Here is a 24,205-nt window from a genome sequence, read left to right on the forward strand (position 1 = left end):
TCTCACCCAAGAGGAGAGCAAGTGATACCTTACTTTGCTATCCTGGGCAGCAACAATAGTGAGAGTTTGGCAATGGACTTAAAGACAAAGAGAGCCCAGACCAGCTTTGCAGACAAACATTGGCTCAATAGAGGGAGACAGGCAGCTTTGATGGTAGCAACAGTGCTGGGCTTACGCAAGTTATTACCAGCCAAGGATAGAAACTCAAACTATGTTTGCATTTCAACTCCATAGGCATTATAAAGACATGCTCAGAGATGTTAGAGGCTTTGCAGTAGCCCAAGGAAAAGCCAGGACTCTTGGGCCTTAGCATCATCTGTTGTAAAATGACAAAAGCAAGACACAAGCAGCTGAGAGAAAAGAGGAGAGGCCAGGGCACCTGCACCCTCCCTCTGTCCCTCAGGAGGAGAGGAAGCAATACCAGTACCTGTGTTAAGACGATGTCTCGGCCCACCAGCACCAGAGCAAAGCCGATATGACCACCAGGCCTACAAGAGGCAAGGAGAAGATGGGGGGGTCGGGGGTAGGGGATGGCTACAACACATCAAATGAGAAAAAAGCATGAAGAAGACCAGGAGATGAGAGACATAAACACATGAATCCAACAGATAATGAAGATGAGAAAACAAAGGGAAAAGAGAGAGGAATCAAGAGGTTAAAAAACAGTTTGGTCAGAGCAGTAGCATTTCTTTTCTGCTGCCTAGGCCTTGGTTCTTTCCACTGGCAGCCTGCAGAAACTGCAAAACTGAATGGGTTAAGCAGCAGCAAGGTCCACATCAGGCGGCAAGTCCAGTTTTCTGTCTTGTCATATACCTCTCAAATCTTGTCAAGCAGAAGTTATCTGTATCTCGACCTTTCTTGGGGATCAGTACTCTGGAAAAGTGAAGCTCCAGAGAGCAAATGTCATTCTTAAAGAAGTTGGGTGAATACTTGTCTTGGATCACTCGAGGAAGAGCCAGTCTTCTGCCAGGCCACCTGTCCCTTTGTTAACTCCCTTATTCTGTTCTTCTGTCCATCAAGTGTCTTAATGGGCTCTGGTCCCTAGGATCCCTAGGAATCTAAAGCTACAGTTGTGAGACAGAATGCACTAAAACAAGCTAACCATGGAGAGGGGCTAGTTCTTTGATGTAATACTCTTCCAGAGAGAAACTGAATTTGCCTGTAGAGTTGCCTACAAAAGATGCAGGACGCCTGGTGGCATGGGATATTGCTGCATGTAGACACAAAGAATGTACTTGACTTTAAAGTAGAAAAATCAGATCTGGCTATGGAAATGTGGTGCCCCAGGTAAAGAAACCTAGAAGGTCCTGCACGAGCATGTGGTAGAATATGATGAGTTTAGGAACATAAAACACTGGGGAAGGGGCTGTAGTCGCTCCTACTTTTTACATCCTAAGAAATGGTTCCCTGGCACAGGTTAGCAGAGAACTGCCCCCTGGATACTAAACCAGGGCTGCAGATTGAACTGCTGGAAATTCCAGATACCCTTACAGTTGACTAGGTAATCCCACCACAAGAGGCTTATTTTCAGGACAGAAAGAACCCATACTGTAAACCGGATTTAGGAAATACTCCAACTCTTCAGGGAATCAGAGCCCCCAGAAAAAGCCCATGGCAAGAATTCAGTTGGTACATATCCGTACAGATGTACCAGTTGTTAAATATGGAACTACTTCTATGCAGTTAGTAAACTACTCCTGCCATCCTGGCATATTCCCAGGATACTTCCACCTCAGCCTCTCAGAGATTTAGCAACTAAAGGATTAGGGGCCAGGGCTGGTCTCCTTGGACTAGCCAATGCCTGTGCTGCACAGACTGTAAAGTACTTTACTTATCACTCCTTGTCACCCCCAGCCCCTACCCTCATGTCCTGTGACATACAGAACCCAGTGGGTGACACAGGCCTATATAGAAGAGATTATCCCCCTCCCCACAATTCTGACAGCAACAACAAAGGCTAATCCTAACAGGACACCATAGGAAAACTGAACTGAGTGACTTGCCCAAGAAACACTCCAAAGAAGTTCTCACCATCGGTGTCCTTCATGCAGTACCAAGGAGAGGAGTTAGGAAACCCTTTTGACACAGGGAAGGTAACAGGGGCTACTCTGTAATGGAAACAGATAGGAATCCAAAGAGCCCATCTTGGCTCACAGAATAGGTGGTCTTTGTGAGATAGTTCCACAGTGAATCAGCCCCAGCCTGCCATTTCCCACAAAGACTGCTCTCTCCAACCCCTTCTCCATGGCCACCTCCTACACCATGCCTCAGAGCCAGCTAGTCTCTATTCCTGCAAGTCCATCCTTGGGAGGGCCACCCTGAACACTTGGCTTGCCTGAGCCCAAGCCTGTTTCCCACTTGATCTAACCTTTGGCTATGGTTACCTTTTTGCTCTCAGAAAGTTTGAGGGGGTTTTCTTCAGGAGTGTCAGGGGAAGAGTCATCATCCTTGTCCTCTTCTTTGTTGTCTTCTTCTGAATCTTCCTGGTCTTTGACCTCTGCATATTCTTCCGGATTTTCTACGGACTTACTTTTCCCAAGATTTGTTGGCTCAGTAGCTAGTTCATCCCTGGATGCATTTGTTTTCTCTTTTGTTTCCTCCTTTTCCTCCTCTTTTGTTAGCTCGTCTAGCTCCTTCTGGCTGGCCTTATAGTACAGCACCACTTCCAGGCTCTGTGGGGCAGGGGTAGGGCAGGATGGGGCTATGGTTACCTGTGAAGATGCCTATTCTCACTACAAGGCTCTGTATCCACAGAAAACTCTACTCTCAGCATGTTGCAGTGCACGGGTGCAGCACTGTGTTCTGGGACTGTGAGCCGCTCTCCCTGACAGGCACGTGGGGACTGTCACACCTCCCCTCTTAGGACCAGGACTCTGCTTGGCTAGAAAGCCCTATCAGACAGCTCCCAGAGCTAAGGCTTTTGGGCCCTGCATCTTAACTGCCCCTTCCCTTATTTGTAGAAATTCTCTTTACCCAATTCTCTGTCCCATATTAGTGCACACCTACTTTGAACAAATTCCTCTCTATCTATTTGGTCCCTCTCTTGGGCATGTAACCCAGGCAGATTGAAGCAGTCATTCAGCCTAGGGGCATGGTCCTCTGGGGCTGCACCTCCAGCCGTGAGCTGTCTGTATTCCATGCTTCTCATAGCTTCACAGGCAAAGGGAGCACCAACTTCCCACCAAGATGGAACCACTGTAGACACTTTCGAGATCCCAGAAGCTTTTCTACAAATACCTCACCTGGTTGGAGTGGTGGTGGAGACAGTGTTTCTTCCTGGAATCTCCTCCACCTTTCTGTGTATCAGGCTAGGGCTGGGTACTACTCACCTTTCCAGCCTCAAAGCTGCCCTTAGAACTGTCCAAGCTCGACTTGGTCACCTTTTTAGTTTTAACTCCATTGGCATTCTTGTTCATGTTCTTATTAACATTCTTCCCCTGGGCTTCTTTGGAAGCAGAGGGCCTCTTCTCTTTCAGCTGGCGGAGCTCTTCCTGGCAGCACTGCAGCTGCCCCTCCAACTGCTCCTGCACTGCCAGAAGCCGCCCCTGTTCATCCATGCTAGCCTGGTACTGCAGCTGCAGCTCCCGCAGCTTGCTCTGCAATTCTCTGATCTGTGGGTATTGGGGGGCCGGTTACCGGAGCTGAGCCCACGCCACAAGGTGGGGCCCTGCCTCAGAAATCTTGCTAGGACCCATGGAAGCAGACAATAAAGAAATCATTAAACTGTGGAAACTGAACCTCTTACACAGTTTCACAGAGAATTCCTTAACCTGATGATGTACATCTAACAGGATCAAAAATGATCATTTGTTATGTTTTTTACTGTGATCTATCTGGGAAACAACTTCAGGGCTGCCACTACTTCTGAACCTCAGAGATTTATCATATGAGTCTTCTTATGGGAAGTCCTACTTTATCCAACCCATTTCTCCAATGGAGACAACTGCTTAAGGAACTGTGCTGCACACTCTAGAGAGTATACTGGCTCCTGTACCTCGCCCTGGAAACAAACCACATTATAACTTTGCTCAAAATCTCTGGTTTTGTCTTCTGGGCTGATGGCAGCACATCACAATACCCCAAGTATCATAGTAGGTACCAATACTAGTCCACCTAGGCCCAAGTATTTGCTGCTCTCTCTCCCGTGGGCACACACAGCCAGCCCCACTGGACTGTGAACTACTCCTGGCCAGAGACAATGGTTTCTGTCCTGCTCCTAGTAGTTGCAGAGCACTCTTCTTGGCATTATGAGAAATCCAAGAAAAAGAAGACATGGCTCTGTCCTTGAGGTGCTTACAAATCTAGTTGAGGAGACAAGACAAATACACACAAATTAACAAAAGAAAACTGTCCAGTGGGGAAAAAAAAACGCAGCTCTGCAGGAGTCCTTTGGATATAAAACAAAAGAGAGAACTTATTCAAAGAGAGGAAGGAGTCCCAGAACCTTGGGTACTTGGGAAATGCACTTCAGACTAAGCAATTTCCATTAGTGATGGAGCAGACTGCCCAGCCTCCTGGAAGATGCAGTCTCCTCCCTCTGTCCCTCTCTCTTTAGCCTCTCTGAAATGGCCATGCACTCCTCTGGCTCTAGGGACTTCCAGAGGAAAGTGTGCATCCCTGACAGCAGTTACCTCATTCTTGTCGCTCTGGAGGGGCTTTTCAAGGCATTCCATGCACTCCTTGAATTCCTTCTCGCAGGCATCCATCTCTTCCTTCAGCTCTTTCTGCTTATCCAGTAACTTCTTCATCTGCTCTTGCAGCTGGCCTTGCTCCTCCTGGCTTACCTGATACATGGCCTGCATTGCCTGTAGCTTCGTCAATACCTTGGCAACCATTTCCTCAAAGTGCTGTGGGGGTGGGGGAGCAATGATGGCACCCTGAGAAGCACCTGACTTCTGCCCCATTCCCTTGGCTGGACCCTTCCCTGGATACCAAACAGTGGCTACAAGGATCTAGAGCTGCCTAGGGGGAATATTTCTCGCCATGACTGTGCTAATGAAAAGCCCCAGATCTTAGACCTATGTCCAGATAGGGGCATGGATGAGGATGAAGGGCAGACAGGGCTGCCACAGAGAGAGGGCCTTGCTTACTTCCAGGGGCTCCCAGGTCAGCTCTGACCCCATTCCCACTTCACTTCCTGTACTCTTCCCCTGGTGATGTATCTCTTAAAAAGACAAGAGCCCATCTTTCTCTCCCTGACCTGTCCTCTGCCAACTGTTACCTCTACGTCTTCCAGCTCAGCAGGCTCATCATCAATGCTGCTACTGACATAACTCTTGTGACAGGTGTCAGAGCTACTAGTGCTGCCATAACTCTTCTTATAGGTAATGCTGGTACAGCTGCTGCGGTAACTCTTTTCACAAGCCTCGCTGGCACTGGCGCTGCTGTCATAGCTCTTGAGAAAGCTCTCATTGCTGGCCTGGGTGCTGGTGTAACTCCTGTGATAGCACTCGTTGTCATCAGTACCACCGTAATTCTGACCGTTGTTGGTGCTCTGGGAACTGCTAACATAGCTCTTCCTGTAGGACTCAAGGCTCGATTTTACAGATGGGGAATGGACTTGGAGTAGTTGCATTTCTTCTATGCAGAGCTGCAAGTCTGCCAGCAGCCTCTTCCGCTCCTCTAGGAGTTTCCCCTGCTCCTGCTGCAACAGCTCTTGCTCTGCCTGACTTGTGTCATACAGCACCTGCAGAGCCTGCATCTGCTCCATGAGTGACTTGGACTGTTGAGGGTAGGGTGGGGAGATGTAATCATTATTCTGAGACATTTCAGTCCTAACTGTACCTCTCCTGGTGTGGATGTCTGAAAGCACACTTTAGGGAACCATACACCTACATATCAGCCTCACCACAGTCTATGTCTCTGACTTAGCCTATAGGTGTGTCAGTTTCTTGCTCATTTAGGAATATCACCCCAGGGTATATGATTTCCATGCTCCCATTTCTGCTGGTTTGTGTACTCTGGTACATCCTTCTCCTTAGAGCAGTGCTAAGCGGGTTTTAAGAACATCCTAGCTCCATATCTACCCTCTTCTCATTAGGTATGCCCATTATCCTGACCTTTAGGCTCAATCCCCTTCCCCTACTCCCAGTTCTTTTTTTTTTTTTAAGAGACAGAGTCTCACTTTGTCACCCTTGGTAGAGTGCTGTGGTGTCACAGCTCACAGCAACCTCCAGCTTTTGGACTTAGGTGATTCTCTTGCCTCAGCCTCCTGAGTAGTTGGGACTACAGGAGCCCGCCACAAAGCCCAACTATCTTTTTATTGCAGTTTGACTGGGGCCAGGTTCAAACCCACCACCTTCGTTGTTATGGGGCTGGCGCCCTACTCACTGAACCACAGGCGCCTCCCTCACTCCCAGTTCTAAGATCAGCCCCAACCCTGAACGGGCATATGAAGAATTCTTTCCGTGGAAGATGAGGACTTGGAATTAAGGTGTTACAACCAGCCCCAGTATCTCTTGTCCCAGGTCTGAATCCAGCCTCTGCACATTTCCTAGCTCTCTGGGCCTGGCTTCTTGGCTGCTGATGCCCAGGATGAGATCTGATTGGCTAAGGAAATATTTTATACTGGCATTTCAGTCTCTGTTACCCAGGCTTTCAGCCTGGACATCTAATGCCCCTGCAGTATGATCAAGTCACACAGTTTGGACTTCTGCTATTCCCTAGTTCTCCTTGTTCAGGCTAAGATCTAAACGAACAGATTCAGCCTAAACTGGAACTTCCCACCTGTTCTTCCTTGTCCACACTGAGACCTTAGATCAAATTTATCCCCAACCCCTAAACAGACTTATATGGAAATTTCTAGCAGTATGCCTTATCTGCATAAGCCTTGCTGGTATTTAAAAGGCTTTGATTTTATAGTCTAATTTCTCTGACCTGGCTCTTTATTACCACCAAAGTTCCAAGGATGACATTATAGTCAGTAACAAGAATCCCATATGCTAGGAATTTCCTTAGAAGTGGATGGGCTAAGATTTGCTTCATATAGAAAACTATAGGATTACAGATTTTGATAATCAAGACATATTTTTTCACTCATAAGAAAAGGATGACACAGTTAGAGTCAGTCCAAAGGAATTCAAACAAACACTAAATTGATATTATGCATCTTGAAAATGGTATGTTCAAGGGATCAAATCCAATGATTAGGTTACAGACTTCAGGGTGATCCCAGCTCTGTTCTGTGTTTACAGTGCATCACTTGGGAATGCATTTGGGTGAGGTCCTCAGGCTGTATCTAAAGCACATATAATGGAGCCCCTGTGTGGTCATGGTTGGTAAAGGGCAGGACATTAGCTTTCACCTTACTCCTGGCTTACTCTGACACTTCTTTGCTTTTTTTTTTTTTTTTTTTTGAAACAGAGTTTCATCCTGGTAGAGTGCCATGGCACCATAGCTCATAGCAACCACAAACTCTTGGGCTTTAGCAATCCTCTTGCCTCAGCCTCCTGAGTAGCTGGGACTAGAGATGCCTGCCACAACACCTGGCTAGTTTCTATTTTTAATAGAGATGGGGTCTCACTCTTGCTCAGGCTAGTCTTAAATTCTAGGCCTCAAGCAATTCTCCCTTCTTGGCCTTCCAGATTCCTAAGATTATAGGTGTGAGCCATGTGCCTGCCCATACTCTAACACTTCTCTGAAGCCCCCTTTCCTGTGCTGCTCTTGTGCTCAGGAGAGCTGTCTCCCCTCCTTTTGCTATGATTACCTTGTTCTGATCAAATTTTGAGGACTTAGCCTTTTTGGAATCCTCAGGATTCTCCAACACTTCATAGAAATGAGACTCTTTGAAACATCGCAGCTCTGCATGTGCCTCTAATTGTTCGTTCAGTATAGATGCTTGGTTCTGTACCAGTTTCTTCTGTTCATTCTGCATGCCTTTGTAGAGCAGCTGCAGTTCACATAGGTCTTGTAACTTTGTAAGTAACTCCTGACTCTGTGAGGTGGAGTGGAGGAAGGAGGCAAGGGGTTGTGGTGGTTAGATGGAAAAACCCTGCCTCCTGCCATGCCTCACCCCAGCTGGAACAAGTCCCTAAAGAACCTCTGTGTTGCCATCTGGGGGCAGGGGAAATCTTCCTATGGAGACATGCTATGTCTCTTATATTTGGATATATTTTATAGTTTATGGGTATATTTTCTCTAGATGGACTAAATATCTGAATATAAAATGCTGCACAGATTCCAGAGTATAAAATGTATTTGAAGATTTAAAGCCCTTATTAGAAAACCCCTAACTGGCTCTATATAGCTTTTTGATTTGGGGAGCTGGTGAGAAAATAGAGTGGTTGATTAGGAAAAGGCAAAGTTAAATCCCCACCCTTTTATTTGTTTCCAGTATAGCCACACTGGGAAGCTACTCAGGGCAGCTTTGCCAGTTAGCAGCCACCCCTTAGCTGGGGTTACCTTATGTACGAGACCACATTTGGGCGGGGACATGAGCCTGTGTAGCTCTTCTTGCAGCTGGCCCTGCTCCTCCTGCAACCTCTTCTGATTCTCCAGGAGTTCGTACTGTTCCATTTGCAGCTGCCCAATCTCCTTCTGGCTGGCCTTGTAATTTTCCTGCAGTTCTGTGAGTCTGGACAGCAGTGCATCACACTGTGGGGAGGGGGCAGGGTGTGCCAGGGGTTACTCTGTAAGGCAAACTTTCTGGGTGGCTAGCAGAGCACTTCTGGGCTCTCTTTCCTCTTATGATTCACCAAGGTCTCTCCCTGTTAAAATCACCTTGGACTAATCATCCCAAGCCACACTGCCCAGATATACCAGCCCTAGATGCTGAAAGGGGAAGCCCAGCAGGCTGCTCTGGACTATCGTTGGCCAGTCAACTATTGTTGGCTCTAAATTCCTACTCCCATTCCCTTCCAGGACAGTTTGAGAGGGATGCCTCTCCCTTCACATTGCCCACCTTCCTTTTCTCTGGTCCTTGCCTTTGGCCTGCTGGGAACTCTGGCTCCTATTACTCATCAGTTGTTTTCAGACCTAATCATGCTCCTTACCAATAACAACAAATTTCACCCCAGTTTTTCCCATTTTTGCCCCAATCATCTTAAAATCTTTAGAAAAATATGAGCTATTGTTGAATTGGAGTTGAGAAGACTAAGTTATCCCTTGATTTTAAAAACCAAATCTTCTAATATTAGACAAATCCCAAGCTGTTTTATGACTACAGAAAAAGCTGGCTCTGTATACTAGCTTGCTTCTCCTTTTTCAGAGCTTTTGCCACTAGAAGAAGAGATGATGAGCGAGTCATGGACTCTCAAGACCCCCCCAAATGAGTAGGAGAGTAGGAAGAGAGAAATGTTAGTCTGGGCACTCAAAGGCAAATAGACTGCTGGGATGGCCCAAATAACCTTCCCAATCTCTACCTGCTGAAGGCCTTTCCCTAAAGATATAGCCTACTATTGACTGTGGCAGGAACTACTGAGTATTCCAGAAGACTGGGACCAGCTCCATCATGTTTTGAGACTCCCATGCTTTTTCTCCAGCATGCTTCAACACCTCCCACTTCCTATCAGTACTTAGGAGCTAAAAGTGCTCAATAGGGTAAATGATAACAGCCTGTGTTTTACATACTATGGAAAAAGAAAAGTAACTAAGGCCTTATTTATCACTACCAAGATTTATTACTGAAAGGAAGTGAGATAAGAGTAGTAATCTGTTCAATTTAAAGACAGCACAATTCAAGCTTCAAAGATTTAACTACTCTAAAACCAAAGAATAAATTCTGGAAGGGCTACACCCTTCTACTACTCAATCAGCACTCTCCGTGTAAAATCCTAACCTCTAATAAGACTATTTGCTGTCTGCCACAAAAAACTGGCCCCTCTCTCAAGTTCTAACAATAATAGTTGTGTATATAGGTCTATGTATGTATTCTTCTCCATCAATGGCTAGATAACAGTATATTCTAATATCGATGTATAAATGCCTACACATATGGAATCATGCGTATAACCTTCCAATGTTCAGAGTGGGATCCAGACATATTACTCCTACTGCTGTGGCTCTGGCTCTAACTCAAGGTCAGGGTGAATTCTTTTAAAGTTAGCATCAGGTGGCTTGCCGCTACTTCCTCCCTAGGAAGCCCATCAAACCCCTTGGTTATGTGACTTTATCTTTTGCCTCTGTACCTCCTCTCTCTGGAGGCAGGTGCCCAGGAGCCCTCACCTCTATGATTTGCAATTACCTTATTAGCACATTGTCCCTTGTCCTCCAGAAAGGACTGGCAGGTCTTGAGCTGTTTTAGCTCCATCTGGTTTAGCTGGTAGTCTTGCTCAAGCTGGTCATACATGTGCTTCTGCCGCTCCAGCTCGTCCTTGCTGTTCCTATACAGCTGCTTTGTCTCCTGAAGCTGGGCATGCATCGCTGAATTCTGGGCAGGGGAGGTGGGCCTGGCTGTTACTCCAGGCACCCCTGCTGTTTCACTCTCTCCTCTCAGGCAGGGACTGTGGGGATCCATCTTCTCCTGTCTTTCCCAGCCCCCAATTTCATCCCAGACAGATTTTCCCAAGACGAACCCATCCCCCACAGGTTCAGAACACAGATCTTCTGGGGCTTCCATTTTGGGAAGGTGGGAGTAGAGGAAAGGCTTTTTTTATGAGACAGAGTGTCACTTTGTCACTCTTGGTAGAGTGCCGTGGCATCACAGCTCACAGCAACCACCAACTCTTGGGCTTAAGGGATTCTCTTGCCTCAGCCTCCCAAGTAGCCAGGACTGTAGGTGTCTGCCACAACGCCCAGCCATTTCTTTGCTGTGGTTGTCATTGTTGTTTAGCAGGACTGGGCTGGGTTTAAACCGGCCAGCCCCAACCGCTGAGCTATGTGCACCAAGCCAGGAAAGGCTTTTTTATGGGCCACTTTTCTTTTTTAAAATAAAAGGAAGCTGAAAGTGTCATGTCCCTGAGACCTTTCTTCTAAGCACCCCTTTGGCCCCTCACCACCAGCCCCTTCGCAGATCTCCTGCCAGTTCCCTCCCTCCTCTGTTGTGTGCTCTGCCCTACAGGAGATTCTGCCTGGCTATCTTCTCCCTTGCCTAGGGCTTCTTTTACCTTCTCTTTGGTCTCTTGGAAGGAGACCAACATGTTCCTAAGGCAATGCAGCTCTGTCTCATGGCACTGCAGCTTGTCCTGCAGCTGCCGCTGCACCTCCAGCAGTTTTTCCTTCTCGCACATGGTGTCCTGGTACTGGAGCTGCATCCTTTGCAGCCGGCACCGTAACTCCTATAGGGGAGAGGCTTTGGGCAGTGCCTCTGGCTCCTTAACCCCCTTGCTCTTCTGCCTGCGTCACTCTCAGACACTGACAGTCCAAGAATTTACTTCTCCCTGCCTTCTTTTTACAGGTTGTCTATTCATCTTACACAGGAGAGGAGCTGGAGCTCTTAATCTGTGGTGCTGCCTAGGTGGTAGCTGGAGTTAGCTTTAACTCGATACTATTATCACTACTATTATTCACCTTCCCCAAACCTCAGACAGATGCTCTTAGTGCCTAAGTTGTCCCCTCACCTCTGGTTGCTGTTACCTTCTCACTTTGGCTCTCTATGACTTTGAGCTGTCGGAGCTCAGACTGAAGTTGTAGCTGCACCTTCAAGAGCTCATTCTGCTCATCCTGGCTAGCATCGTATTTTTTCTGCAGGTTACACAGTTTGGTCTTCAGTTCCTCGTTCTGTGGTGGGGAGGATGTGAGTAGAATAGTTACTTTCAAGAAACAGCACATCCCTCTACAGATCAGCTTGGCTCCTTTTCAGATGCAGACATCTTGAGGATTATGGCCTATGGTTTGCTTTCTTCTGTGAGGCATACACTCAGTAACAGCTACTGTTTCTAGAAGGCAACGCTATATGACTTCTAAATTGGTTTCCAGTAGGGTGTGCCCCTGGTTGCAGGGCAGGAGTCACCAGAGCATAGCCTTTTTCTCATCCCCTCAGAGCAGTGCCTCCCAGGGCCCTTCTGCTCCCTCCCATGGGGTGCATCCCCCAGCAGGCTTTACCTGGGCAGCACTGTGGGAGGTCTGAAACCGAAGCACTTCGTTCTGGGCGCACTTGAGCTCCCTCTGCAGCCGCCTCTGCTCCTCCTCGCTGGTCTGGCGATGAAGCTGTAGCTCTTGCAACTCACAACACAGTTTCTTACACTGCATGGGAAATAGAACAGGAAGGCTGACTTATTACAGGTACCACACGTACTCCAAGACCAGGCTTGGGGAAAGTCTGGCATTCCATTGTGTAAAATATATTATATCAGGCAAACAAGCAACCCCCCAAAGTACTATCTCCTGCCACAGTGCTTATCTGCTAGCCCTGTGCCTAAGGAGCTATCCCCACCACAGGCCAGGAGAAGGTGAGAGAGAGACGATGAAGGTGCCTGCTTCCCTACCCTTCTGTACCCTACCTTGCTCTGCATGTCACGCATCTGCTCCTCAGCTCCCAGAAGCTGCTGTCGCAACAAATACATTTCAGGATCTGGCTCTAGGAAATCCATTTCTGAAGTCTGAGACTCTGTTGACATCATACTCCTTAGTGTTTGGGACTCCAGCCACTTCTCTGTTGCTCTTCGTGTCCTGTAACACAGAACCCCAGGGCAATGCTGAGATGGAGCTCTTCCTGGTATCAGCAAACAAGTGTGCTGTGTCCTGATGTGTTCAATTTAAGTCAAAGATAGTTGGCTCAGCGCCTGTGGCTCAATCGGCTAAGGCGCCAGCCACATACACCTAAGGTGGCGGGTTCGAATCCCCAGCCTGGGCCCGCCAAACAACAATGATGGCTGCAACCAAAAAATGGCCGGGCGTTATGGCGGGTGCCTGTGGTCCCAGCTACTTGGGAGGCGGAGGCAGGAGACTCGCTTGAGCCCAGGAGTTGGAGGTTGCTGTGAGCTGTGATGCCATGGCACTCTACCCAGGGGGATAGCTTGAGGCTCCGTCTCAAAAAAAAAAAAAAAAGTAAAGGGCCTGCTAGTATGAGTCACTGTACTGCAGCCAGCACTGTAACTCTTACAGAGTAGGGGGCTTTGGGCAATAAACACATTTACAAGATCACAGAAAAAGTTTCTAGGCTGGATGCAGCAGCTCACACCTATAATCCCAGCACTCTGGGAGGAGGAGGCAGGACTGCTGGAGCTTAGGAGTTTGAGACCAGTCTGAGTAAGAGCGAGACTTCATCTCTACTAGAAATAGAAAAATTAGCCAGCGATTGTGGAGACACCTGTAGTCCCAGCTTCTTGGGAGGCTGAGGCAGGAGAATTGCTTGAACCCAGGAGTATGAGGTTGCTGTGAGCTAGGGTAACACCATGACACTCTAGCCTAGGCAACAGAGTAAGACTCTGTCTCAAAAAAAGAAAGAAAGAAAGAAAGAGTCTCTAGCATTTCAATCTGCAAAGGCATGTTTGGCTCTGAGATACCACAAGAGTGCCAGTCCACTTGGTTTTGAAGCTAGGATTGGCATCAAGCCAGTTTTAATCTGGAAGCACTATGCAACTAAATTGGATCAAATCCGTGCAGACAACAAAGGAAGCCACTCTGATCTACTCTAGCACAAAGCAAACCAGATTCCAATCTCTAGAATGGAAGAAAATTAAATTTTAGAACTCATTTACTCTACTTCTGAGACAACTGGGTCAGATCCCCATGTCTGCTTCTGGGTAGTATCTGTACCCTTTGGATACCATGAAAAGGACTAGGTTTCTGGACTCTTTATCCTGGCTTCTGCCTTGAGGGGAAAGCCCAAGGCAAGGCAGAGTCCTGCAGAGTCCCATCAACCTTCTGGCTGTACCTCTCACTCTCCAGATCTGCAAGCTGCCCTGTGAGGCTACTGTTGCTCTCCTGTAGGACCCGGTACTCCTCATTCAGGAATTGGTAGCGTTCTCGCAGTTGCTGTAATTCTTCTGCAAAAGACAAGCAGAGAGAGATAAGATCCTCAGAAGGAAAGCACTGATGACAAGCCCCCAGTTTTAGTCCAGAAATGTGAGAGAAGGCTGAAGAGTTTCTCTTTTTCTAAAGACATAAAAGAGATAAGTGTACCACATGCAGAGGCTTAGAAGACAGAGGCCAGAAAATCCCATTCTCATCTTCCCTGATGTGCTCTGTGTGCTTGCTTTCAAAGCCTCAACCAAAGCAGGGGTCATGAACTTTTGAAAGTTTAATTAAGTTTTTGGCTTATTATATTTAAAGTTTCCATTTAGCTATTTATGATTACCATCCTACTATGTTTTTAGTACAAAAAGCTGAGGGATGTGAACTGTTTGATGTCACACTGCCAATTCTTGCCTTTTTGGGACAACCCAAGCATTTTGCATTTCCTTTTACTTCCTTTATCACCACATTGAATACCCCGGCCTAGATGTGGTCTAGAATCATAGTAGTCTTTTCTTCACTGATAGAAAAATCTAGATCCACATATCATCCTCAAGCATTAGAAGAGATCTTCTGGCTGAAATGCCCCAGCAAACGTCTCTAAGAACCAGTCACCAATACTTTTCAATGCTCTGATCATACAAACACCCATCTCTCTTTTGTTTCTTCATGGTTAAGAATTATATCTCTTAGAACACTAATTCTACTGATACTTGAGGAATATTAACTCGCTCTAATTATATAACATAAGACCTATCTTACCTGCTAGAAGATTCAACACCTTGGAAGTGACTTCTAATGTTTCCTCTGAATTTTAATCAGAACTCCTTAGAATACTGTAGATTCCCATAGAAGGAAGGAAGGAAACTAATCTTTAATGAAAACTAACCATGCGCTAAGCATTAGACTTGACAGTTTCAGCCTCAGATTTGGTTAGTGTGCAAGCATGTCTCATATTTCATTTAATTCCCCAAAACGGCCCTGTAATGTTTTTTTTTCTTTAAATAAACCTTTAATTTTAGAATAGTTTTAGATTTAGCAAAAAAGTTATAAAGATAGTACGGAGTTCCCCAGGGGAGTTCTCACCCAGTTTCCCCAAGTTAACATCTTATATTACAATGGTACACTTGTCACGATTAAGAAATCAACACTGGGGCTTAGTGCCTGTAGCTCAGTGGCTAGGGCACCAGTCATGTACACTGGAGCTGGTGGGTTCGAACCTGGCCAGGGCTTGCCAAATAACAATGACAACAACAACAACAACAAAAATAGCCTGGTGTTGTGGTGGACGTCTGTAGTCCCAGCTACTCGGAAGGCTGAGGCAATGAGAATTGCCTAAGCCCAGGAGTTGGAGGTTGCTGTGAGCTATGATGACATGGCACTCTACTGAGGGCAATATAATAAGACTCTGTCTCAAAAAAAAAAAAAAACACAAACAAAAAAAGAAATCAACATTGGTACATTACTATTAACTAAACTCCATAGTGTATTTGGATTTCTCTACATTTTCCCTAAGGTCGTTTTCCTATTCCTGTATTGATCCATCTATAAAATTTTATGAACCGATTTTGAGTCAATACTCCAGATACAGAAAATGAGGCTCAGACAGAGACAATAACCAGATTGAGTTTATCCTGTTAATTGAAAAGCGGAGATTCTAGGGTGGTGCCTGTGGCTCAGTGGGTAGGGCGCCAGCCTCATATACTAAGGGTGGTGGGTTTGAACCCGGCCCCAGCCAAAATGCAACAAAAAATAGCCGGGCATTGTGGTGGGTGCCTGTAGTCATAGCTACTTGGGAGGCAAAGGCAAGAGAATTGCCTAAGCCCAGGAGTTGGAGGTTGCTGTGAACTGGGATGCCAGGGCACTCTACCGAGGGCAATAAAGTGAGACTGTCTCAAAAAAAAAAAAAAAAAAAAAAAGGAAAGCTGAGATTCTGAACTTAGGTCTGTTTGCTCCAGGCCAAGCCTTCCAACTGTGCTAGCCTCCTACTTCTAGCACCACTAGTTCAAAGGCTCTTCTGAGAGGCTTGACACAGCTAGCAAAACCTGCATTTGAGTTCTTGCTGATTGCCTCTGCTTGACCTAGCCAAATATAGGGCCTCCATTATACTCAGATCATAAATCTGGCCTCAGAATAAAGGCAAATTCTCTGATGTCATGAATCCTAGCAACTAACTGGGAGACTCTCTGTCTGAAAGCAGGGCTCTAAGCTTTTGAGTACCTAATGTATTACTAGGAATAACATTTCTTCTCCAGCTGACTTGTGCTCTAATTTGTTGCTCCCTAAAGCCTCTACTTTGGGGAGGGCTAAAGGAGCCTAAGAATTAGCAATTTGGGACCTGGGAAGCATGATCAGAGGCTTCCCACAAAGTGGTCCAGGCAAAATGCTGTGATACCAGAGAAACAGGAAGAATTTCCCAAGGTAACAGGTCTTTCTATACCCATCCCAGAACTGGAAACTCTCCCAGGAAGGGCTTTACCATAGTCACATCAACAAAGATCCAGTGGCTTTCTGAAAAAGAACTCTGAGGGTACATCTCTATGGTACTATTTCTCACGCTACCATGGACTGGTTATATAACATCTGGGAAAGTTTTTCTCCCTAACAGTCTTGAATTCAACCTAGAAGTTTTCCCTTGAGGTTCCTAATTCATAGTCTAATACTACCTTTTACCATTTTCCTATATATTATCTCCTCTCCTCTACTTGACTTAGTACTGCTAGATAAGGAAGGCTTGCTCTCATACCTTGCAACCCAGAGAAATCTGAGAGACTTAAACTCTCCCCAGATGGTTCAGAGATCTTCAGTTCCATTTCTGCACGGAGGGAGGCGATCTCCACCTCATAACCTCCCCGAATGCGATCCATGTCCTCTAGTTCCTTCTGCATCCGGAAGAGATCCTCCTGCAGGGATGCTACATCACTGTCATGTTCAGCTGCGGAATACTCTGCCGCTTGTCGCAGACTCTGGATCTCATTGTGGGCCAAATGCAATTCCCGTTCTATTTCCTTAAGTTCCCTTTCTTTCTCACGCTCTAACAGGGAAATCTCCTCCCGTAGAGACCGCAGTTCACCTGCAAAGCCCAAAGGATGAGATGGTCAAGAGAAGTGAAATAATCTACTATGTTCTGGATATACCAAGTTAAAGGTAGGCTTATTGTCTGGAAATTCCTGACAACTTAGTCTCTATCCCATTAGAAAGTAAAGCATCATGTAATATGAAATAAATGAAGCACCTAAGAAGGGAACAAAGAGTGACTCCATGTACTAAGTTCCAGTAGAAAAGAAGATTTTGAGGCCTGGCACCAAAAACAACAATTTAGTCTATTATAAACAAGAAGTATTAAATACTTCTAAGGAATCGCTTGACATTTAAAGACCAAGCCTGGTTTACAATATTGATTTTTTATTTTTTTGAGACAGAGTCTGGCTTTGTCACCCTCCATAGAGTGCCATAGCATTATAGCTCACAGAAACCTCAAACTCTTGTGATCCTCTTGCCTCAGCCTCCCAAGTAGCTGGGACTACAGGCGCCTGCCACAATGCCTGGCTACAGTATTGATGTCTTGAGTCTTTCTCAAAATTCCATAACTAAAAAGATTTATAGACTATTTTTACCTATTCAGTTGGGGAGCTCAATGACATATGAAATCCCATGGTAAGTATGGGACCCCAAACAATGTGCATTTAGAGTTCACAGCTGAAAGGCAAAGGTAAGTTCACTACATGATAACCAAACATGGGAATATAACCTAAATGATGATTGATGTGGTATTGATTACACCAACAATTGTTCAAAAGAATATCATGTAGCCATTTAAAAGAAAGTAGGATATCTATAGTGAAGACATAAAATAGTTTCCATATTAACTAGAAGAAAAAATAAGCTGTAAACTATATGGTGTTAACTTTTGCAAAATGTATTTTTATGTACAGTATATAACGCACAAGTGAACAAAGACAAAAAGGCCTAGAAAGAGCTATGCACCAAACCACAAAGAAGTGTTGCTTCTGAGGAGTGGTGTAGCATGTGATGAGGTCTTTTCATTTCCATGGCATATATATGGTGCTGTCCTATTTCAATCTTCAAAATAAGCTTATATTTTATAACATACTGTATATACGGTTTCTAGACACAGGTACCCATCTGAGATCAGAACCTAAAGTGGAAAGAGAATAAAAAGACACTGATTTTGTATTCAGGAGTAAAAAATCCTGAATAGTGAATTCAGGATTGGGGGGTCGAGATTAGGCAATTAATGATGGGGCTGGGAGAGTCAGAATATTCCCATAAACCTTTTGCAAGGCATATTCTCCCATCCCCTGCTCACTCACCATTCAGATACCAACGTTTCCTAGCCTCTCCCCTACCTCTTCAAAAAACTAAGAGAGGGCCTCTATTAAATGTTCTCACAGTGCTTGTACTTTGCAGTACAAGTGTGTATCTGTGGTTATAAGCTTTACAAAGGCAAGAGCATGTCTGGGGTTTTTTTTTGCAGTTTGGGCCGGGGCCAGGCTTGAACCTGCCACCCTACTCCTTGAGCCACAAGTGCCGCCCTGGCATGTCTGTTTTGATCACCATTACAGCTCTAGGATCTAGTATTGTGCCTGCATAAGGCAGCTCAATGAATATTTTCTGTATTCATGCATAAATGAGGCAGGGGTTCATCCATTCAACAAACTTTTACTGAGTATCTCCTCTATGTACAGAATTATGTTTGGTATTCATGTCTGCAATTCTAGCACTCTGGGAAGCTGAGGCAGGTGGATCACCTGAGCTCAGGAGTTTGAGGCCAGCCTGAGCAAGAATGAAACCCCAGTCTTTAAAAAAATAGCAAGATGTGGGCAGCGCCTGTGGCTCAGTGGATAGGGCACAAGCCCTATATACTAAGGGTGGTGTGTTCAAACCTGGCCCCGGCCAAACTACAACAACAAAAAATAGCCGGGTTTTGTGGTGGGTGCCTGTAGTCCCAGCTACATGGGAGGCTGAGGCAGGAGAATCACCTAAGCCTGGGAGTTGGAAGTTGCGGTGAACTGTGATACCACGGTACTCTACCTAGGGCAACAAAGTGAGACTCTGTCTCCAATCAATCAATCAATAAATAAATATTAGAAGAGACCCAAGTACCCTTCAACACAAGAATGGATTAATAAAGTGTGGTAGGTGTACACCATGGAATACTATCCAGCCATAAAAAAGATGAAGATTTTGCATTCTTTGTAACAACCTGGATGGCTTGGAGAATATTTTCCTAAGTGTCATAAAATTGGAAAAAAGAAGCATCACATGTACTCAATACCAATTTGAAACTAGGAGATTAGCAACCACAGACCCACACAAGAGAAAATCTCAATTAAATTCAAGAAGGGGAGGGCAGTGTTCCATAGCTTCCCACAATGCATGGGTACGTGGCACACTCCCTGGGCATGGGACACAGCTGCAACTCTGACTTTAACTTTTCATGTGTGAATTATATAATCTAATGGTTTGTACCCTCATATTAATCTGAAACTTAAAAAAATTAAAAGAGAACTAGACATTTGAAGAAAAATCTGGACATGTTTCAGATACAAATGCTGAGTGGTCAGGGCATCTCAATGGAAGGTCCTCTGCTTTGCTCGCCTGAGCTCACACGTGCAGCTCCAGGAACATCTTTTGCCAATCCTTCCTGCTCTGGAATGATCCCAACTGCTCCCTCTCCCTGGTCTAGTCAACTAATACTAACTGATCAACACTGGGTCAAATCTAAGTATCTCTATTTGCATTCTCTGACTTCCAATCTGAAAGGAACAAAGACTTTGGTCTATCCACAATACTGAACGGCCCACTGAGCTCCTCCGCTAGTAGGCTCACTAGAAAAATGGTCAAGGCCCAAGTGTCTGTGACGGGATTTCTGGGGTCCGAAACCTCTGTTTCCCTAATATGCCCTTGACGTTAGGATTCAAATCTCTCTTAGATTCGCCTCTGGGGTCTGGCCCTAATAATAAAGCCCCGTCAGATCCGAAAGGTAAACAAAGGGGCAGAATCGCTAGAGCCGGTGGCTGGGCTCCATTCCGAATGCGGACAGGGCGGGCCAGCCAGTCGGGAGTTGAAAAGGCCTAACTCGGTTCCGAAGGTCAGGCCGTGCCGGTTGACTGTGGGGCTGGGGCCGTCGGGGCGAGGCAGAGCCGGGGAGTCCGGCTGCAGGGCGGAGATGTGATTTTCACTCACTGGTTATAGCTTCCATCTCGCCGGGCCGCCCCCCGCCCCCCCGGATTGCGGTCTCCCTGGGGGCCTTCCCGCCGCCCGGCGCGTCCCGGCCCCGAAGGGGCTGTGGCGGCGGGAACCGCCTCTGAACACCAGCTACCTCCGAGACCGCGCGCGCCCCCTCTTGGCGGAAACGGGCAACTCGCGTGCGCAGGAGGCCTCAGTCCCCTCCCACAGGGCGGTGCGCGGGAGTGACATCGGTCTTGGGGCCCCAGGTGAAGAGGGAAGCCCCAGTTCTCACTTGTATCTTGCTTAGATTTTCTGACTTCCTGCCCCTTTGAAAGGAACACCGTCCTTTCTTCAAGCAAAAGCTATTTTGCCTTTTTCCGCCCTATAGGATTTTTTCCTTCACCGTACAAACGTGATCTAGCATTGCCTATGTAACAAACCCTCCTTTGACTCCATTGCCTTTCCCCTTATTTCCCTGCTTCTTTTCAAAACAACTATTAGACTTACCCGTACTCACCTTTTCTATTTCACCTCCCACTTCCTCTTCAGTCCCACTCCCCTGAGGCACCTATCTGCACTGAAATGCCTGAGCGTTCTCCATCTTGCCAAATCCAACTGCCATCTATCTCACTTGATTTAGCAACTTTTGACATGGTGGATCGTAATCTCCTCAAACCACTGTCTGCTTTTGGCTTCCAGGACATGATGTGCTTCAGGAGTTGCTCCCACTTCAGTCTCTTTTGTTTAGTTCTCCTTCTGGACTGGACCCTTTCTTCTCTTCTAGTATCTCCCACATGACTGCACAGTGATCCCATGGATTCCAAACTCTATGTTAATGATGCCCAAACGTGTATCTCCAGACTTGATTTCTCCCTGGTTCTGGATTCACACGTCCAACCACCTCCTTTACATATTTATTTGGATGTCCATAGCCACTTCAAACTCGACAGGTATAAAACATGTTTTCACTGGCTCCCTAGCCCCCTAAACTTGTTCCTTGCCAACTCTTCATCATCCCAATAAGTGACACCACCATCCACTCATATTCTCAGGGTAAAGTCATCTGTCATGTCTGCTATCTCCCCACCTAATTCATCAGCAGGTCCTGAAGACTTCACCTTCAAAATAAATCCTGAATCATCCCCATTTCTACTGCCCTAATCCAAGTGACCAGCACTTCTTGGCTGGACATATTGTGATAGGATTTCATTCTTTCCCTCATCTGGTTTCCACATAAAGGCTAAAATGATCTTTGAAAAATGTAAAGCAGATTATATCACCCCAGCTCTAGTTAAAGACTCTCCCCATGGCTTTCTACTAGATTTAAAATGAAAGCCAAACCTCTCAGCTGCCTTAGAAGACCTGCTGTATCTGGCCTCTGCCTGCCTGGCCACATTCTCTTACTGGGGTGCTACATGTGCCCTTTGCTCCAGCCACAATGGCCTTTGTTCTGTCCCTCAAACACATGATGCTCATTTTCACCTCCGGGCCTTTATAGTTGTTCCTTCTGCCTGGTGTGCTCTTGAATGTCTGGATCCTTCTCATTATTCAGGTGTTAGCTCTAATGCCATCTTGTAGAAGAGGACTCCTCTAACTACCTTCTCTAAAATAAAGTGCCATTCCATTTCCTCTCTCTATATCAGTTTATTATATTCATAGCATTTATTACCACCTAAACTTACATTGTTTGTTTATTTTCTGCCTCTCCCCATTGGAAGACACTCTTCATTAGAGCAAGGATCTTGTCTGTCTCATTTATAGTTAGTCCTCCAGGTATATAGGCATTCAATAAAGTGATAAACAAAATAATTAGCCCTATTTTGTAGACAATAAAGATATCAAAAAGATAAAGCTGACCTGCCCAAGGTCACAAAGTTTGATCTGAAACCAAGTGGTAGAGTTGGGCCCAAGAATCCAGGTGATCTGAGACCAATGCTGATACTTTTCCCTGTGTAGCACGTTTCCTGTCATCTTCCTCCTCTTTATGGCCCCTTTGCTGTCCATACTTCCTGCATCGACTTTTGCTTACATCTCTGTCCCTTTGTCTTTTCCTTCCCTCTTATATCTCTGTTCCTCTCCAGGCCTGTTTCCCCAGCCTTCCTTTTTTCTCCATTTATATTTTTCTTTTGGCTTGATCTCCATTCTCTCTAGAGAGTCCCTGCTATTTTCTAGGGCAGCTCCCCTAAACCTTCCGGAAGCTCACAGAAGTAACAAAAGCTGCCTCTTTATTTGGTGGCGCAGTGGAATGTGGGACGCCTGACTTGCTGCTTCCCAGAGACAAAGGGACGTGGGTGTTGGAAGGAAGGGATTTGGGGGGCCACAAGCTCAGGTCCTACGGAACGAGAAAAGTGCTCTCATTTGCCTCCCTTAAAAGATGCAGAGGCCAGGCATGGTGGCCTATAATCCTAGCAGTCTGGGAGGCCAAGGTGGGAGGACTGCTTGAGGCCAGGAGTTCAAAACCAACCTGAATAAGAGTGAGACCCTATCTCTACAAAAAAAATTAAAAAAATTGGGCAGTGCCTGTGGCTCAAAGGAGTAGGGCACTGGCCCCATATGCTGGAGGTGGCAGGTTCAAACCCAGCCCTGGCCAAAAATTGCAAAAAAAAAGGAAAATTAACTGAGACTGGTGGGACTGCTCTGTAATCCCAGCTACTTGGGTGGCTGAGGCAGCAGGATCTCTTGACCTCAACAGTTTGAGGCTTCAGTGAGCTATGATGCTGACACCATACTGTAACTGAGGTGACAGAATAAGACTTTGTTGCAAAAAAGAAATAATAAATGCAGAGAGGCCCCTCCGGTCACTTCTCATTGGCTCCCTGCTATTTCCTTGGTATCCTTGGAGGGACAGGAAGAAGGAATTCAGCTTGGAATTTAACACTGATCACCCACCCTTGGGACTAACCAGGAGAATAAAGCAAAAGGGGTACAGTGTGAGGGAGGAGTCTGAAGGAGAGCAAGAGGAAAGAGCCAACCAGAGAGAGGAGATGTGATGGCAGGGCCAGAAGGGGTGGGAGGGCAGAAGAGACAGGTAGAGATACAAGGAAAGGAAACTGGGAAAGAGAAGGGTAGAGGGACAAGGAGAAGAGAGAAGGGTGAGAACAGTGGAGAAAAATTAGGTGAATGTACTAAATTAGGTTATTTTTGTTTGCTACGTTTCAGTCAAATCCTCAGATAAAAGTAGTTGTGTGACAACTTGGGTGGTCACCTCTCTCCAGCCTGAGTCCTGGGAGTTACCTTGGAGCTGCTGGATCTGCTTGGTGAACACCTCTGCCTGCTGTGCACTGGCCAGCCGTTCATCCTCCAAAAGCCCTGTAGGGAATGGGGCTGGCATCAGGCTTGGATCCAAGGGAACGCAGAGCCTTTGGGCCCAGGCTTCTGGCCCCATCCCGGGTACTCACCCTGTAATTCCAGTGAGTCATCCTCATGCTGCCCTGCCAGTTCCCGTGTCTCCTCCAGCTCTGCCACCAGTTGGAGTACCTGAGCCCTCAGCTCCTCTAGCTCTGTCTCCGTGAGGCTCAGGCCCCGGTGCTTGCTGATTGACAGGGAGCCCATGCTGCCACCTTTCTGTACTTGTTCTTCTTCTTCTTCTTCTACCTCTTCCTCCTCCTCTTCCTCTTCCTCCTCATAGAGAGCTGGGAGCAATACCTCTCCTAGGAGAGACCCCCCCCATCCCACCTGGGAGTCAGCATCAATGCCCTTTCCACAGTCATTCCAGTATCGTACCCTCAAATTCGCTAGGCAGAGATGGTATCATAGTGCCATCTGGTGTCCCCAAAGGAGCCCCTGGACAGGACCTGTACTCAGGATGAGTCCTCAGGTGTGAGGGTCATCTTTAGAGGCAAGCCTTTCCCCTCCCAGGCCCTTCCTAGACTGATTTTGAACTTGGTAGCCTCCTGCTACGACCTATAGGCAAGCAGAGCAGCCGGTGCTGGCTCAGCCATGTGTGGGACAAATGGTCAAGAAAGGATGAGGGCACCAGCCACATACATTAGAGCTGGTGGGTCTGAATCCAGCCCGGGCCTGACAAACAACAACAACTACAACCCAAAAATAGCCAGGCATATGTAGTCCCAGCTATTTGGGAGGCTGAGGCAAGAGAATCACTTAAGCCCAAGAGTTTGAGGTTGCTTTGAGCTGTGACTCCATGGCACTCTACCGAGGGCAACAAAGTGAGACT

General features: G+C 46.4%; 1 protein-coding gene across 2 annotated transcripts in view; it reads right to left on the reverse strand.

The window, feature by feature from the left end:
* Positions 1 to 432: 432 nt before the first annotated feature.
* CCDC136 (coiled-coil domain containing 136) overlaps positions 433 to 24,205 on the reverse strand; it is a 26,201-nt gene continuing 2,428 nt past the window's right edge. The window contains exons 2-17 of one of the 2 annotated variants that reach the window (XM_012805138.2): positions 23,427 to 23,678; positions 23,263 to 23,337; positions 16,580 to 16,906; positions 13,754 to 13,865; positions 12,378 to 12,546; positions 11,980 to 12,120; positions 11,512 to 11,655; positions 11,043 to 11,213; positions 10,181 to 10,366; positions 8,401 to 8,592; positions 7,706 to 7,933; positions 5,222 to 5,722; positions 4,632 to 4,847; positions 3,330 to 3,611; positions 2,385 to 2,672; positions 433 to 534 (exon numbers count right to left, since the gene is read on the reverse strand). In XM_012805138.2, coding sequence (XP_012660592.1) covers positions 433 to 534; positions 2,385 to 2,672; positions 3,330 to 3,611; positions 4,632 to 4,847; positions 5,222 to 5,722; positions 7,706 to 7,933; positions 8,401 to 8,592; positions 10,181 to 10,366; positions 11,043 to 11,213; positions 11,512 to 11,655; positions 11,980 to 12,120; positions 12,378 to 12,546; positions 13,754 to 13,865; positions 16,580 to 16,906; positions 23,263 to 23,337; positions 23,427 to 23,678 — 3,386 coding nt within the window. The remainder of the gene's footprint in view (positions 535 to 2,384; positions 2,673 to 3,329; positions 3,612 to 4,631; positions 4,848 to 5,221; positions 5,723 to 7,705; positions 7,934 to 8,400; positions 8,593 to 10,180; positions 10,367 to 11,042; positions 11,214 to 11,511; positions 11,656 to 11,979; positions 12,121 to 12,377; positions 12,547 to 13,753; positions 13,866 to 16,579; positions 16,907 to 23,262; positions 23,338 to 23,426; positions 23,679 to 24,205) is intronic. The other variant, XM_012805139.1, reaches the window with a different exon arrangement.

Source organism: Otolemur garnettii, unplaced genomic scaffold, assembly GCF_000181295.1.
Source record: "Otolemur garnettii isolate 467f Iridium unplaced genomic scaffold, OtoGar3 scaffold00037, whole genome shotgun sequence".
In the NCBI taxonomy this organism is placed as follows: domain Eukaryota; kingdom Metazoa; phylum Chordata; class Mammalia; order Primates; family Galagidae; genus Otolemur; species Otolemur garnettii.